This window comes from Melanotaenia boesemani, chromosome 20 (assembly GCF_017639745.1).
Source record: "Melanotaenia boesemani isolate fMelBoe1 chromosome 20, fMelBoe1.pri, whole genome shotgun sequence".
Lineage (NCBI taxonomy): Eukaryota > Metazoa > Chordata > Actinopteri > Atheriniformes > Melanotaeniidae > Melanotaenia > Melanotaenia boesemani.
The window spans coordinates 26,441,311-26,460,127 of NC_055701.1; the positions used below are offsets into that span (position 1 = coordinate 26,441,311).

Here is an 18,817-nt window from a genome sequence, read left to right on the forward strand (position 1 = left end):
CTGCCTGATGTACGGCGGCATTAAGGAAACATTTTTAGGCTGCCATGCGATAACGTCAGATTGGTAGGAAATCCCTCTCACAGTGCAGGCTTGTTCATTTACATGACGTTTGGCCTGTTCTGGCATCGGTCTGACATTTTGGTGGTATTTCACTCTATTTTGTTTTAGCCTCACTCACATCCGTCTATAAACCAAGTATCACCAGCTGGTGCTCTTAAACTGTCGTATCGATCATGCTTCCAGTCAGCAGAGAAAGACGTCCTGGTCCTACCAAAGACATTGTTATTGTTCCACAGTGTGATTTGTGTGGACTGGTACGTTTGGACTTCACTTCTCACTATCTCGGAGTAAGCCTGAACAAGATAAAACACAGCCCAACACGCAACACATTTGCCTAAACGCTCAGTTTTATTTTACATGGGAAGATATTTAACTCTCTTTTTTTATTTTTGTTTTTGTGTTGAACAAGTATTTTGTGGACGTATACAATGTTTTGTATTTGAATGAGACGAGTGCTAAATTGCTATACTTTATCTCATTATCTCACAGTGAGAGCATGGAGGCTTAAAAAAAGACTTTTGTTTATTTTGTCGTGATAAAAAGCCTGTTTTTGTGTAATGAACAGCTTTACTGTCCCAGATATACAATCATGTGATAAAGAAAGCTTGCCTTTCAGTTAAAAGATTTTACTCATTAAGACAGAAACGATCTAATCCTTAATAGGTTATAAATTGGGTGAATCTGACCTCAATTTTACCCTGTGTCATCAAATCAGACTGCAGGAGCACTGTATATAAAACCAAGTTCACCCTACAGCTTCACGAAAACATTTAAAACTGTTCTTAATCTTCCCAAAAGTTGATACTCTAGCAACTTCACGCCAAGGAGAGTCTGCACAATACTCCTGTCAGAGTCAGGTTTCATGTTAATGTTAAAGTTCACGACAGTAAAATCATAGAAGTACTGAATGGCTTGTCGGGAAGAACATGGAGCCACAGCTTAGGTTTGTCTGGTGGACTTCTGAAACAATATTCTCCAAACAGACCAAAGTGGAGACATTTGGCCATGTTTGGCTGCTCGGTGCTCCTGAGAGCTTCTTAATCTACTGTATGTACAGTAGCTCAGAGCAAAGCGCTGCAGAGGGTCATCAAAACAGCTCAAAAGCTCGTCGGCTGCCCTCTCCAAGCACTAGAAGAACTACACAGTTCTCATAGCCTTAATAAAGCACAGACTGCCATTAAGGACTGTTCACACCCTGGACAAGCGCTGTTTAAGCTGTTGCCATCAGGTGGACGTTACAGATCAATAAAAACCAGGATGAACAGATTCAAAAAGTTTTTATCCAACTGCAGCCACCACACTCACAACTAAAAACACATATAATGCTGAGGGCTGAGTGCAATGACAGCATGCAAGCTTGTGTGTTTATTAGTATGTTTATACTAATTTTATATATGAAGTATCTGATTGGAAGGCGCTTTTAAATCTCGTACTTGTAACAGTGACAAAGATAATCTCTTCTCTTCTATTCAATGCACACAGCCGTGTTTGTTGAAAACTGTAACTCATTGCAGATCTCTGTCAGTCTAGCACTGATAATTTTGAAAGTGAGAGAAGCGAACCAGATAACTGACTGCCAGCTGCTTCCCTCTGTTTGAATACCAGCTGCATCGTCCCTGCACATCAGCCCTCCATCCATTATCTTTACCGCTTTGTCCATAAAGCTGGAGCCTAACCCAGCGTTTAGCAGGCGAGGGGCAGGTACACCCTGGACAGGTCACCAGTAGAGATGGGATTTATGGCTCTTTGAAGGGAGCTGGATCTTGAGGAGCCGTACCATTCAAAAGACTGGCTAGTTCTTACAATATCTTTCAAATTTTCGCAATCTAAAAGAATGACCACCAAAATATGTATCTATATAAAATCTACTATACAAGATTTAAAAGAATAGAGGAAAAATATAGATAAAAAAAAAGGATAAACCTGAGCAGTCAGTGCAAATTCTCGTAAATGTTTTGGATATAACTCACAATATTTATTTCCAAACAATACTCTCTGTCCACAGATGCTTCACATGAATGGAGCGTGTTGGACATCAGACTTCTATGATGTCACAAATGTGATGAAGGTAGTGTGGAAAATTTGTATGTAAAAAGAATGGCTCACAAATGAACGGCTCACAGCTGTGACTCGGTTCCCATCGTTCATTTAAAAGAGCCGTTCAAAAGAATCGATTCGTTCATGAACGTCACATCTCTAGTCACCAGTCCAGCCCTGCACAACAACTTGTGTCAAACCTTTTTCTTGACATTTACATTGATATCAGATCCCTTTTTAAAATAAAAACTATGTATCTGCGTATTTCTGAGCCAGCTGTAATAACCGTGGTGATGACACTTAAACACGTTTCTTAATAATGAATTTTTCTTACTGGTACAAAATAATGTTCTTTTATTTTCAACAGTGTGATCGATCATATCTTTACCCTTACACTCTGCAAACGTTCTTTTGTTCTTTGAAGCAGGATTATTGATTCTTAATGTGAAAATAGGTAACCGGAGGGGTGTGCTACAAAAATGTTTAGTCATTTTTGAGATGACCAAGGTGAGACTGCTGGATCCTGCATGACAGATTAATAGGAAGGGAGTAACCACATTTATTTATATGCAGAGTTAGGGAATTTTAAGTTTCTTTATTGATAGTTTAGTCAGTACACACAGAGAATCAAAATAGTTGTTCTCTAAGGAAGTAATTCTCAACCTTTTTGAGCCATCTAATTCTAAACCCCGGAGACTAGCTTGCGATCTGCAGAAAGCTGAGAGTTGAGCCTGAAATTGCAGCCTCAAACAAATGCATGCTTGATGTTAAGATAGAGATGCTTCGGTGAAACGATAACTCCTTTCTGCTCTGTCTTCAAATGGCAATGTTTTCATTGATTGTTCCATCTTTGTAATTCTCAAGCTTTGTCTAAAGGGCCGACAGGTTCTTCCTCCATGCTGCTCTGCTCACAGTCAAACAACTTCTTGTTTTCTGACGGTGGGCATGCAACGATTACAGAGTGTGGACCAAATGCCAGAGGCAACGACTGAGTGGTTAATTGTGTAATATATCAAATAGGTCATCCTGCAGCCACCCTCTCAATGTACGGCTTGAAAACTAAGAATGTACATAAATAAGGAGGATAAAGTGGTTTTTGGTAGATTCAGATCTTAACTGTGGCAAAATCAGTTTCTTTTGCTGAGATAATGCCAAATTTGGACTTTTAAAATAGCACGAGTAATAACTATGTTAATGCATTAGCTCGTTAATGTTGATTAATGTCTCTGTTTATTTAACTTAATGTTATCTTTTTACCATGATATGGCAAGCCCCAGAAATTATTTTGGGACCCCCATGGCCATTTTTGCTAACCAGACTCTGATGGTACATCATGCAGAACAAGACCTTGAAGGTTGGGATACTGTAGGATCGGCCCCCTGGTGGCGGATGAGCCAATCTAAGGAGATGAGGAGGCAGGGGCCTCTCTGGGCATCAAATGGAGGTGGAATACATGAAAATGTGTCTTGAGGAAGAATGACAGAGCAGCAGAGAGATTTAGAGAAAGGGAAACTGGCTGCCTCGAGAAAACAGTATGAAAGACGATCATTTGGCCACCATAGTGAGGAAAACTTAAGAATCAAGAGAATTTGACAGTGCTGGAAAGTGGAAGTGACTAAAGTGAAGAAAGGAGTTATGGCAGGTGAGAGGAAATAGATTTTCATTACTGAACTTCTGTGAGAAAAGTTTGCAGCATTAGGCATCACACAGGTTTTATACTTTTATACTTTTAAAAGGCAGCTGAAGACACTAATTCAAAGTAGAGATGGGATTTTTTTCAGTTCTTTTATGTTTTATAGTATCTTATTGTGAAACACTTTGATTCTTTCTGTGAAAGTGCTAATAAATAAACTTTACTTAACTAACTATACATGGATATTTCCTGACATACATATTTTTCTGATTTTGTGACCATCAGTGTGAAAGCTTTAAACTCTTTTTATACACAAAGCTGATCTAACCCAGTGGAAATGTTGTATGACCTTAAGAGGGCTGAACAAAAACAAAGTGCCTGCAAACCTCAGTGAAGTGAACCAAAGCTGTTTGAAGGGTGGGCCGAAATTTCTCCAAAACATCGTATGAGACTGATAATGTAACACAGAAAATTCTTACTTTGAGTTATTCATGCTAAAAGTAGTCCTGATTGTTCTTAGTTGTTAACATAATGTTTCTGTATTTTTGCACAGTTTTTGCATTATAATGTGCCATCTGAGGTTTTAATTTCCAAGGCTTTGCTTCAGGGCACTAACACTGAGTTTCTTCTGTATCTTCCAGAGCAGTGCCATGCTGCCGGGAGTCCTTTGATGGCTCAGGATGTCGTCAGAGTTGTACTCCAGAGATGAGCTGGTGGAGAGGGGGTCAGTCCCCCTGGACATTGACAACATCCACATGCTGCTGCAGGGTCAGTCTTACTTTTGTTTGAGTCTGTCTTCACCTATTAAAAAAGTCTCCAGATATATAGAGTAAGGTTTTAAATCATGAAAGACTGATCAGTAATCCCTGTCTAAAGATGCTAGCCACTGTCTGCTGATGGTGCTGCACAAATGAGCTGAACAGAACTCACCCCTAAATGAAACTGAGCATCTTGTTTTGTAAAATCACATGCATTGTTCATACAAAACATTCAATTCAAATGCCTTTTTAATAAATATGCAAAGGAAAGTGCTTTATGTTTTGTGTGGAAACATTGTGATGTAAACAGGGTTAAACTCTACGATATGAGTCATACAGCAGAGAGCCCTCTGAAAGGAGAGGGAGTTTATCATCTCCACATGAGAGTGGAGAAGATGATAAACACTGCTCACTCATTATTTCTCAGTTCCTCAGGACATTTTGGAGCCACTCAAGCACATCTTTGATGCATTAGTGGTGCTATTTAGTGCTCTCATCTTTCCTTAGTATTATGATTGACTGATTCAACACCTTTTCTTACAGTTTTGTGACAGAGCTACAGCTTTATGAGCAGCATCTTTAACCAACACAGAGCCGTCTTTACTAAATGATCAGTAAGAATGATGCACAGCTTTGAGATGATGATTCTAGTGATGGGAGCAATGTTGCAGTGAAACACTTCACAGCTTTCTGAACAGGTGAAAATCTGTACATACACGGAAAGACAGGCTTGATCATGGATCATGCATCTTTTTGATCTGGCTTGTTTCAGGATGTCAGCAGGTCACTTTTATTTTATTTTATTGATACACTTTTATTTTTGTGCCACTCCAATTCTATATCTAAACTGCCTGTTTGCCTTCGTCTTTCTGCCTCAGTTCTCTTTCCTTTCATTAGTTTTAGTATGCATTCTTAAACGATTCTGCATGTCCAGCTTTAGGTAACAGGGTTATTTTTAATTCAGGCCTTGTAAAAGTTTTTACAGTGATGTCATTCCAACTGAAACAAATACAGAAAGGATTATGTAAGCCTGAAACAAGAGCAGGGAAATCTTTTTTTCTGTTTATTTGGAAGGAAGCTCACAGTGTATAATGATTGTGAGGTTTGCTTGTGTTATATGCAATGTAAGCCAATGATGTTCCAGAAATGATTAGGTGGCATCAAAAGTGGCCGGTCATGTTGTGGTGGTGGCACTGGCCACAAATTTAAAACTCTGCATGCAGAAAGAGAAGATGATGGTACCAGGCTAGGATTTAAACCTAGGTCATTTCTTTCATGAACAGGATGCTTATGTTGGGGATCCATTCTCTTTTGTATCCCTCAAAACATAATTGTTTATCAATTTATTAATTTTTTTTTCTCCAAGTGTAAATTTGTGGGGATTACTTCTGTGTCAGTGGCTGAAAATTGTTTAGATGACATCTATCATTATTTTCTAGAAAAGTAAAATATAAAAGGCTTTTCTCTGGTGACTGGACTAAAGAATCAGAAGTAGAAATATCCATCCGTCTGTCTGTCTGTCCGTCCATTCATCCATCCATCCACTGTCGCACATCTGGGGTAAATTTAAGGGGGCAGCAGCCTAAGCAGCAAAGATCAGACTTCCGTCAGCCGGTGCTTCTTTCAGTTTGTCTTTGGGCATCCTAAAGCATTCCAAAGCCAGTCAAGACATATAGTCCCTCCAATGTGTCATAGGTCTTCCACTGGGTCATCTCCTGGTGGAACATGCTCGAAACACCTTACCCTGGAAGCATCCAGGAGGCTTCCTTTCCAGATGCCCGAGCCACCTCATCTGGCTCCACTCGATGTGGAGGAGCTGTGATTCTACTCTGAACCCCTCCGAGATCAATGAATGAATACTAGGCTGCCAGGATAGCCCTTTATTAGAACAAGATCTGGAATACTGCCAACACACAACAGCTGTTCATGCCTTTTAACTCTCTACTATCTCCACCACCTGCGCAGCCGCCCAACTGCAGAAATGTTTGCTTCCTACTTCACTGAAAAGGTTGCTACCATCAGTAACCAATTCACCAAGCTCGACCGACTCAACCCCCCCAACCAGCTACTGGTGCCTCACTCTACTCTTTCCACTCTCCGCATAAGGATGAAGTCTCTAAACTTCTAATCAACTCAAAACCCACAACCTGTCGTCTTGATCCTGTCCCTACCAACATCCTGCAGAGCATTCTACCTTCAATCAAATCTGCAGTAACCCATATTATCACCTCCTCTCTTAAATTCGGTGTCTTTCCCTCTGCCTTCAAGCAGCTCAGGTTACCCCGCTGCTGAAGAAACCCACACTCAACCCAGCCCAAGTTGAAAACTACCGGCCGGTCTCACTGCTTCCGTTCATGTCTAAACTACTAGAACGTGCCGTCTTCAGTCAGGTCTCACAGTTCTTTCAAGATAACAACCTGTTTGATCCATATCAATCTGGCTATAGGCAAGGCCGCTCTACTGAATCTGCTCTCCTGTCAGTCACTGATTCCCTTATACTGCTGGACCTGTCCACTGCCTATAACACCGTCAACCACCAGATCCTCCTCTCTACACTCTTGGAGCTTGGCATCTCAGGATCTGTCCTCTTGTGGTTCATGTCCTACCTCACAGGAAGATGCTTCAGAGTATCATGGTGAGGGTGAATGTCCAGATTACATGGGCTTACAACAGGGGTGCCTCAGGGCTCGGTGCTTGGCCCTCTTCTCTTATCACTATACTCCTCCTCACTCGGTGCAGTCATTAGCTCTCATGGTTTCTCCTACCACTGCTATGCAGATGACACTCAGCTTTTCCTTTCTTTCCCACCTGACGACACAACCGTCTGAATGTGAATATCAGCATGTTGCTGATATCTCCCCATGGATGAAGGATCGCCACCTTCAGCTAAATCTGTCCAAGACTGAGCTTATTGTCTGTCCAGCCAATCCTTCCTTACTGCCACAGATAAGCGTGCAGCTTGACTCTATCACGCTTGTGCCTACACCTTCTACCAGGAATCTTGGTGTCATGGTAGACAACCAGCTGACCTTTAAGGATCATGTTGCCTCGGTTGCTTGGTCTTGCTGATTTGCTCTCTACAACATCAGGAGGATCAGTCCCTACCTGACTGAACACACGGCACAGCTCCTGGTCCAGGCTCTTGCCATTTTATGCATTGACTACTGCAACTCCTTACTGGCTGGCCTGCCTGCATGCTCAGTTAAACCTCTGCAGATGATCCAGAACGCAGCAGCACGTCTGGTCTTCAACCAGCCTGAAAGAGCTCATGTCACTCCGCTGCTAATTGCTCTTCACTGGCTTCCAGTTGCAGCACGCATCAAATTCAAAGCGCTGTTTCTGGCTTACAAAACAATAAACCAAATGGCTCCGGTCTACCTCCACTCTTCATCCACATTTAATCCAGAGCTACACTCCCTCTCCACAGTTATGCTCTGTCAGTGAAAAACACCTAGTGCTCCCACCACAAGGTGGCGCAAAATCAGTAGCTAGACTCTTCCTCAGTTGTTCCCCGGTGGTGGAACGATCTACCAAACTCCGTCTGATCTGCAGAGTCTTTATCCACTTTTAAAAAGCAAGCTAAAGACTCACTTGTTTAAGGAGCATTTACGCACTTAGCTTAACTCTTCTACTCAGAATGAGTTAGAAAGATTTGTCCATCTCTTTGGCTCAACTCAGCACTGAATAAACTGCGTACACTTCAGCCCAAGATGATATTGTGTGATGAAATTTTGAACTCATTATTAAACAAAGGACTATTGTAGGGAGAGGAAGAAGAAAAAGAAAAATTGCACTGCCTCTAGCACTACATGACAGCACCTGGTTCCAACTGGACTCACAGCAGTCTGACTACCACTTAATTATGATGTTGACTTCTGTTTGATTTCTTACTTGTGTTGTTCTTACTCTCAAATGTGAGTCTCTTTGGAGAAAAGCGTCTGCTAAATGTATGTAGAATAGAATAGAACAAAATGAGCTTCTTAAGGTGGATTTATGCTTGCGCAGCGTTTGTGTGCGTTCAGCCACGGTGTAGCTGACGCTGGTGAGATTTGTCTCACACTCCAGTATAGGGGTATGCGTTTTGATGTCATGTTGCAGTTCCTCCTCCTAACCTGAAGGTGGCAGCAGATGTGGTATTGGCCGGTAAACTCACCAGGTCTGAGTTCTTTTGATGGTTCAATTCAGTTCAGTAGGTATTTTCTGTTTTAAAACAACAATGGCGCCCAGTATCATATTCAGTGTCTTTATTAGCTTGTGGAAGAAAAGGAAGAAATAATTTGATCAGCTCCTCATCAACTTGATCCATTGGTTATTCTTTTTAAAAACGATGGTTACCACAGAAATTCAGTGAGAAGATTCAGATGTCTGGCAACACGTGATCCAAATACAAACTACACATATCCTGGTTAAAAAAGTTAAAAAACACTAAATCTTGCATTATTGCCATCAAATACAATGCAGTGCAAAGCATCACCCACATCCCTCCTTTTCCAAACTTTGTGGTCTTCTCATGTGCAGGAGTTATGTTAAGTTCACTTCAAATTTACCATTCGAATTGACTCCTGCCTTTCCAGCTTATAAAACATTAAGAAGCACTCAAGATGCTGCAGGAGAACCGGCTGATTGCAGGTCATGTTTGGGCAGGCCTGAAATTTCTGAATGAGTATCAAAGGAGGTGGAGCCCAGTTAATCTTCCCTGCAGGCCAGAAACATGGACTGTTAGCTGGTTAGACAAGAATATCATACAAGTTCCTTCTTCATCAGAACTGCTCTACAGTTTGAAAGAATTTGATTTAACATGATGTTGTTCACAGTTTAATTATTTGGGAACAATACTGCTGAATCAGCATGAGGTGTCCCATCAGAGGTGAGTTTTATTGATTTTTATTTATTTCCCAGGTAGTTGACTGTGCTGACGTTGACCACAAGTAACAGTTTAGACTTAAGTTTAAATGCAAAGCACTCACACAGATGGTTATATTAATATATACTAACTGGATAGGTTCAGAATGGATGTGCTGAAAGTGTCAACATTTCCTAGTCAAATGTAAGAGAACTTTGTTTCCTGTCTAAAAACTGTTTTGATTTAATGTACGTAAGTGAAAAGAAGCTCTGCCAACAGCTTGGACATTTTAGAGGATCTAATGAGAGTTGTTGTGTGTATTACATGAGTGTTAAAGAACGTAACTCCCAGGAGGAGCCGAACGCATTGAAGTTGTTTGAATAGTGCTTTTAGCTGTTTGCTTAATATCTTACCTTTTGTTTAATTTTTAATCACGTTATGAGGAAGTCAGCCAGCTGTGTGCGGTGAAGCGGATATTTTCATTTGTGTATAAAGTTGTGCAGTTCCATGAAACAGGTTTAAAACATTGTGGTTGTGATGACGGTTTGTTGGAAATAATTGTTCTGGCAAACTCCTCTGATGTGTCACAGCTGTACAGTTACCTCATCCTCCTGACTTGAGAAAATGTTAAGTTCCTAATTCTTTTTTCAGGAATGCTTTGTCCTGACATTTAACATCTTAGTTAACTATGCTGCTGAAGAAAACCATCCCATTGTCCACTAGTATCTGTATCCTCATACACCTAATTTAAATATATTATATTAAACTACAATACAAATATAAGTCATCATATGGGGGTAAACTTTATTTCCCACTTAACATTAAAGCTGATTTCACACACCAGTTATCAGAATGACTTGCTAAGGGTTGGTGAAAGGGCATGATTCCTCCTGACTGAGCACTACCATGAAAAAGACATTTACTGCAAATACTTCAAGTGGCCAGTAAAAAAGCAGTGGCCTGGAAATGGCGGAGTGAAGAGATTTTTGGTTGGAAATAATTCAAGTAGTATATGTACTGGAAAAAATTATGTTCTCTCTTTGACATATGGGGAAACATGCGAAGGATACTGGAGTGATTGGACTAATTATGTGGGAAGAGCAAAGAAGTGAAGGTACTTGTTTAGAGTATAGATGATGTTTCAAAGGGGAAAACTGAATTTCTTGGACTGGAACTTGACTTTGGCTGGTGGGAGAGACTTAGACTTAAGCTCTGTTATTGAAATGGACATATATGTAGTCCCCCGAGAAATTGGATGGTCTCCATTTATTGTTTCTTGTTGATTTTCTCCATTACCGAGTATGATTTGAAAAGATCAAAAAAAGAAAAATATAAGTATAAAAAAGACACCAGAATGGGACTGTTTACACCTGGCTTTAACAGGGCCTTCAGTTAATCAATCTCAAGCTGGTAGTTCTCAGATCAGATATGAACGCACACAGGATGTACCACAAACATGTGTGACAGGGTCACAAAGACTCTGTTCTCTTTTGTGGAAATATTACTGTGTGTGGGCCCCGGGGAGTTACAATGAAAAAGGCCTGCAGACAGAACGGGCACAGGACCCCGTCCCTCCAAAGATGCTCCCCCAATGGCTCATCGTAGTCAAATTTAAAAGCTTTGAAACAAAAAGATGGATTATTTGCAAGTCATGGCAGAGAAAAGGTTTGAAATGAAGTGTAAAATATTGAAGAAGAATCAGGTCCTCTTTCAGACGCTTCTCCCGGCTCGGGAAGAAATATCGCTTTCATTTTGGTAAAAAACTGTAATGGAAACGCAGCTAGCGACTATGAACGCTTCCTCATCTGCTACGTATGGTGTCATTCAAAGAGGAATTCCTCATAGACTTTGAATAGACCCCCCCCTCCCCTCGCCTAGCAGCTGTGTTACATTAAAAATCCACATGTCTGCCATCTAGTGGTGGAAAGTGGTAACAGGTTTAAACTTTCAGGAGATACAGACTGGTGTATGTTGCAGGTTTTGTGACTTCGGCACTTAGAGGGTTAACCTTGTTTTGAGTGTGTAGTCCTCAATGTCTTTACCAGTTCTGTTTGATTTAGCTGTCTGTGTTAAATAAAATAAGTCAAAGTTAATTTTGTTTTCGTTTTTCTTCAACAGTGGAACAAGAACAGATTCAGAAGAGGACTTTCACCAACTGGGTCAATGCTCAGCTGGCAAAGGTGAGGCTGGTCTGAATGAGGTGATCAGTTAACGACAGCTGTGCTTGTTAAAAACATAACAAAAAGCGGTGGTTAGCACCGTAGCCTCACATCAAGAAGGTCGCTGGTTCGAGCCTCGGCCCTTCTGTGTGGAGTCTGAATGTTCTCCCCGTGTATGCATGGGTTCCCTCAAGGTAGACATGTTAGGTTAATTGGTCACTCTAAATTCTCCCTAGGAATTAGTGTGTGTGTGTTTGTCTCTCTGTGTTGGCCCTGCGATGGACTGGTGACATGTTCAGGGTGTACCTGCCTCTCACCTGTTAAAATGCTGGGATAGGCTCCAGTTTACCCGCAACCTGTAATGGACAAAGCGGTACAGAGAATGAATGAGATTATGTTTTTTTTTTTTTTTTACTTGTCCTGCCCATCATCAAATGAAGCAGCTGAACAGAAACACACCATTTTACAAAATCATAATCTCATATTTGTCATTTATTATATCTGCTTTGTTTGCTTGTCTTGTTAAATTAGTTTGTAAATATTTCTAAGGCTGTTTCAGTTAATTACATTTTATTAGAATTAACTCCAACAAAATTGTTTTCAAAACCATTTGAGAATTGAATAAGGCAGTAAAGCAGTCAGCAGCTTATGCAAAATATAAGACAGGCAAAAAGCTGAAGAAAGGAAAGTAAATAAATGCAGAATTACTGAAACTGACATGAGTCAGCAGTGGACTGACGGGTCTCTGGTTGGATGTGAGCGATGACTGTGACAGGAGGTGGAGGGGGTGGGGTGTGTGTACATAAATATAGCAGAGAAGGACAAGGTTCACAGCATACAGACCGACAGCAACAGACATCCTTCCACCTCCCTTCCCCTTCACTAATGGTCTCACCTAATCCACCCAGCAGAGGTCAAACCAGTCCTAGCTAAAGAGTATTTTCACATGACACCACTGCAGTGCACGTCGCCATTTTGTGGGTCAAGCAGTCAAAGAGAACGATAGCCTAGAATAGTGATCGCCTGCTCATAGCACATTGTTGTATTTAGTTTATGATTATGGTTCACATTTGCGTTGTTAACGGATGTAGGCGTCGTTCCATCGACCCTGTGCAGTGAAAAGTCCTGATGATTGCTGTTATTTGCTTGATGGAGGGCGAGCGGACGAAGAGCTAGACAAATGTTATGGCTAGCTCACATCAACCACAAAGATTTTCCAGCCGTCTACACACTTCAAGGTTTCCTCAGATCATTTAATTACAGGTAAGATTATACATATTTCATGGTTTGATTACTTGTTGAACTATGCATTAACAAACAAACATTGCCATTCAGAATGAATATGACTGAATGGGTAACTACATCTAACCCTCATGATCACATTTCAATTTAGAATAATTTGTATCACCTGAGTTCACTTAATCTCTATCTCAAATGCTCGTACATTGATTATATTTTTCATTATATTTTTTATGAAGTCTACCCCATTTTATTAATTTCTGTTGTATGATAAGACACCCTGAATCTGGTATGAGATTAGGAAGTAATGGTCACAGCTCTATTCCCTTTTATCGAAATTATATGGGGACATGTTGCTTTTTCCATTAATCAGTCTTTGAATTGGAAGAAAAAGCTGGTGACAAAAATTCTTGTGATACTTTTCTTTCTTTTTCAGGAGACAAAGCAGACATGTATGACTTCACCAATCCGTATTGGGCTCCTTCACTCAAAATGTCATCTGCATCTCAAACATCAGAAAAGGACAGCTCCAAACCCAAACTAAAGAGACACCAGTGCATGAAAGGACATGAAACCAAAAATGTTCATACTGCTTCATCCACACAGTATACTGAGAAAGCACCTCCTTCTGAGCCTGACATTGAACCAGTGTTAACAGTGAAACGCCATCTTGTTCATTCCTGTATGAGGGAAATGTAAATAATGTCGACTCTTGAGAATAAGTCTCCTCAGGCAAGTGAGCAAGAAGTAATGTAGAGATAAGAGCTGGAAATTAGTGTATGATGCAGACTTGAGAGAGCAGATTGTAGACCAGGGGCCTCATTTTATAAAGCTGGCATAGGTACAAAAACTGGCATACGCCAAATATAGTCAACTTTTGGGATTTATAAAAAACAAAATTGGCGGGAGAATGTTCCTACCTCCACGTAAACTCTGACCCAGGCGTATGAACAAAATCTGGGAAAATGGGAAACTGTGACACCAACAGTACAAAATAAAACCAAGGAAATGATGAGGTGGAGAGTCTGCTGACAACATTTACCAGGAAAATGAGAAAAGTAAGGTTTGGTCATTTATTCTGAGATCCAGCAGAGTGGGTCAGACTGGAGCATTTAGAAGTGATGCAACGCCTTTGAATCACTCAAGAGGTGGATTTCCTTTATTTATTTTTTCTTACACAATCCTTTAGTAATTGTTGTCCCAATTTCCATCAAGACAGTCTCCATTTCCCGCAACTTAGTACACAGGACGTCCAAGGTTCATAACTCTGATGGCCATTTTCAGTTTGATGGAACGATAGATTCTAGAAAACACCAGATGCCCAGTTTGGAAGTTTAAAGAAATTTGTTCTGACACTGATGAGGTTTAGACTGAACATGGTAGAAGATTTATCCTACAGATTCAACATTGGCATCGATATAATATATTCATATCTACAGTACATGTCATGAAGGGTTTTATCTACTGGCCTACAAGAGAAGAGATCCAGAAAACAATGTGTCCTGTACCTGCCATGGAAAATAATTACTTTCTGTTGTGTTTTGACAACTTTATTTTTGTCTGTATTTTTATTCACCTAACTTAAAGAATGAATATTGCAGGACCATGATAATATGGTTGCAGTAAATGTTGCTGTTTACTGATCTGGAATACCTTTTGATGGCTCATTAGTATATGCCTTGGTGAAAATATATATAATTTTGAACTGTATCGTTGTTCTAGTCATTGATTCTAACGGTTGACATTGACATTTTGTTGACTGTTTGTAAGACAGACAGCTCCTGTTTCTCCCTGTATCACACATTATCCAAGTATAATCAATAATAATGCTTAATTAAAGTGGTATAATCACTTCATAGGTTTAATTCTTTACATTTCAAAAGTTTTTATATTAAAGGTTACTTTGGATATAATTCTTTTGATAACATATTTGCCTCATGGATGCCTCCGTGGCGAGGTGTTCCGGGCATGTCCCTACGGGAGGGAAAGACCCAGGACACGCTGGAGGGACTAGATCTCTCGGCTGGCTTGGGAACACCTCGGGATCCCTCCAGACAAGATGAGAAATGTGGCCGGGGAGAGGGTAGTCTGGGCTTCCCTGCTTAGGCAGCTGCCCCGCGACCCAGCCCGGATAAGCGGAAGAAAATGGATGGATGGAACATGTATGGTGCAGTAACTAAATTTAAGGGTTTTGTGAAAAAGTACAAATGCCACTTTAATTCTAAACTCAAAACTGGGTAACATGGCCAATGAAATCTGAGTCTGGAATTGTAGCTCAGTGGTTTTTCACTTTCAAAATTGATCTTTGTAAATAACTGTTTTGACCCAACCAGTCTGAATCAAGCATCTGGACGTGTGAACATGATACATGAATGTGCGACCTTTGAAGCACAAGGATATTGGTGTCATTCTGGCTATTTTTAATTGTACCTATTTGCACGTTTACATGTTTCCAAGACTCTTTCGGTAACTTTTTCCAAAGACTGATTATAAATTATATTACCACAATCATTACTTCGGTTTAAATATGGCTGATCTGGCAAAAAAAAATCACTCACATTTGCTCCAGACCAAAAACCACGTATTGCTGATGGCACTTTGCATTTACAGAAAACAGTCACATTGATACAAATGACAACTATGACAGTTACAATATTAGGAATAACATTTCTGTTAAAACCTCCTTTGGACTGTGAATTATTATGAATAAAGCAGTTGTGTTACCATATTTATAAACCTTTCTTCCTCTTCAAAGTGAGAACAGTGCCACTTAGCAAAAAATTTTGTTTAACACACTTAAAGTGAAACCACTTGTTTTTCCAGTCCTTGTCATCACAACCAATTAAATCATCGTCCCTGACATTAAACCCACATTGACACGAAAAAAATCACTCCTGTGTCTTTTCTAAATTGGTTAGGTACACTCACTATGTTTCTCTGTCTCAGTGGCTCACAATTCTGCTGTCTGGTGACCATTTTCCAACTAACTCAGGCAAACGAACACACTTAAAAAAGTTAGTAGCTTTACTGTTATCACTAACTTATGACTAACCGCTAATCAAGAACATTCACTAATGTTAATGTCAACTAGTTTGCTAATATCACTAATAGTCGTCAGCATACCCCTCTGAGTGTGTATCAGTACATTATAACATAACATCTCCTTTTGTTTTTTCGTCTTAATGAAGACAAAGGCCATTCGGTTGTCATAGATACCCGTCGCTTTATCTGATGTAGCAACTGGCGCAGATTTCTGATGACGTACGACGGTAAAGTAGAGGTTCTAATTTCCTAGTGGACTGTTTTCTCCCCTTTCCCCTCACCACTTTGTTTTAAGGGGAAGAGGAAGCGGTAAAAAAGAGAAATGGGATTAGGCCTTTATCTCTACCATTCCTTCCCCACAGCAGTCACATGACACAACAGCACTGGGGGAGGCACCAAGATGGGGGTATTTGGGGTTTATCACCAGGCCACCAGGGTGGTGGGGGTTGTTGATGCTCCACAGGCCCTCTTCATTCATGATGCAGTGATCCTCCTTACAGTGCCATGTTTTATTGTCTGCCTGGTCTCAGGTTGTCCTTTTTTGCTATATTGCATTGTTTTTGACTAGTTTCCAATGAGGCAAATACATCCTCACCCCAGTGAGAAGGTCCTCCATGGCCAAAGACTCGCATTCTTCCTTTTGACCGCAGTGGTGGAAGTTAGTCACTATTAAATGTTGGAATATAGGCATCAGAAAAGCCCTCTCTCACTGACAGGAACACTGGTTTGGTGTTAGATGCCTGTGGTTCCCTGAAGAATATAGCCGTTTCTTCTACTGATGAAGTAGGGGCATCTGGCAACACTGTCTTTGATCATGTATTCTCTGAGTTTATTCCATCGTCCATCAACTTCTTCATGGCTTTTGCTGACATTAAGTTCTTGTCTCTCACTCTTTTGTAGTCCTGATGTTTCCAGTAGTATTCACTGCAGCTTCTCCGTAAAACAGCAATGCTCCAACATGGCTGCATGACTCCTCCAATCCAGCCATTCAGCTGCAGCGTGCTGCTTGAATGATTCCATTCTTCTCTACAGTGATCTTTGGTTTCAGAGGTGGATAATTCAGAGTCTGTGAATGGCAAACCTAAAATGTATATCAGTCAGTTAACTCAATGTAGGATTCCATCCATCCATTATCTATACTGCTTCGTCCAATAAGGTTTGCGGGGAAGCTGGAGCCAAACCCAGCATTTAACAGGTGAGAGGCAGGATACGCCCTGGACAGGTCCAGTGTAGGATTGTGTTTTGTAATATATTTGCTCAGATATTTATTATTAAAGGCGTTAAATATCGACTTGACTGCCAAAAATTGCAGTTCCAAAATATCATATGATCCTGCTCAGAAATAATGAGATTTTTTTTTCCTACATTGGGATGCAAGTACATTTTTTCTCACGCAGCTATGCATGAAATCGGAAAGGTAACTTTTAGTTTATCTTGCTTTGAATAATTTTAATTTAAGATTTACTTCTAGGAAGTTGTGGTTGCAACATAATTGTACACAACAAACCACCGAAGCAACATCCAAATGTCTGTGATTGAAAAGATGGCTTTAGCGATGTTTAACTAAACGCTGAGTCGGCTTACCTTAACAAGAAATAGACTCTTGTCCTTAATTTCATCATGACAAACATCAGTTACCCAACCACACACAAAGTTATTGTAAGCTTCAACGGAATTGTAAGATGTCAGTTCACGCAGCTTCTGGGAAACTGTCTCGGTTTCTCGACCACTCACTTGGTATGGGTCATGGTACCGTGTCATACCTCTCTTTAGATGCAACATCCAAACTGTCCCTGTACTTTGTTTTAACTCTCCTCTTGGAAAACGAGGTCATGTTAACAAACAAACTCCGCTGTGATAACCTTTCAACTTTCCTCAAAAAATGGTGGACATGCGCAGCGACCCGTGTGCTAATGAAAGACGTGAAAATGCTCTAAAGTGGGAACTTTGCCATGAAAAGAATAGTCTGGAATAAGAATGCATGATATTGTATTTTTGGCTGATATCTGACATGCCGAAGTCATTTGGCCAATAAGGATACTGCTATTTACCCCCCAAACCTAACTGCAGTATTATCTAGTTTCCTCTGTTATGAAGTTAAACTACAGTATTATTTTGCAAACACTTTGTCATGTTGGCCTGTTGGCAAATGCACACGTAAAAACAAACAAACAAACAAACAAACAAACAAAAATAAGATGTACAGTGCAAACAGTATAAATGCACGTTACTAAAGACTGAAGGGTTGATCTTATCTCCTGTATAATCATTTAGTTCTGCCATATAAAAACAAGATTATCTCTATTATCTCTGAGGTCTCTCTAAGATCTCAGTGAGTGAAGGAAAATTGCATGCCCTAATGGTAAAAACAGAAAATAAAAATCATTATCTGAAAATTTCCCATCTTCAAAAGTTCCTCTCAGAAATGTAAAAGCAGCCTTGTGCTTTTAAGCTCCACCAAAGTTTGATTAACTGGTTCTGAGCAGCCGTCACAAGGCTTAAGTCATTAGGCTAAATTCCCCACAACTGTATGCATTACAGATTTCTGTCCCAGCAGATTCTCCAGCAGATTGATTAGACCTTGGATTTTTCTGGGTAATCTTGTTTAAAAAAATACTTCAAAGTTCTTCAGTTTTGGTACACATGGCCTATTACATAGCATGCTTGTAATCAAGGTAAATAACAATAACAACAAATGTGTATATTTCAGATTATATTTCTGCATGGTGTTGGTTTTTGGTATAATCACCTTTTTAAAACCTGTTTAGGCTGGAGTTGTGTTTTGAATCATGATGCAAACTAAATGAGATAGCCTGTTGCTGTTTGATTTTAAACAAGTAGCCTACTTTGTCCCAGCAAAGGAAGCCCACACCACCAGTTTCCCTTCCTTTCTTTTATTTTTTTCCATTCAGTTCTTTTGAGGCTCAGAACCCCGTTTGAGCCTGTTTGTGTTGGGATATTAATTCCTCACTGTGACGGCACTATGCATTCCATAAATTCACTTTTCTGTAGTCGTGCCACGTGTGACCATTATTATTATTAACCT

At 40.2% G+C, this 18,817-nt stretch overlaps 1 protein-coding gene across 1 annotated transcript in view; it reads left to right on the forward strand.

Annotated features, from left to right (window-relative positions):
* The first annotated feature begins 4,410 nt into the window (after positions 1–4,410).
* The window catches only part of syne2b (spectrin repeat containing, nuclear envelope 2b), a 154,724-nt gene continuing 140,317 nt past the window's right edge, over positions 4,411–18,817 (forward strand). The window contains exons 1-2 of the mRNA XM_041971377.1: positions 4,411–4,498; positions 11,450–11,511. Of these exons, the coding sequence (XP_041827311.1) occupies positions 4,411–4,498; positions 11,450–11,511 (150 nt within the window). The remainder of the gene's footprint in view (positions 4,499–11,449; positions 11,512–18,817) is intronic.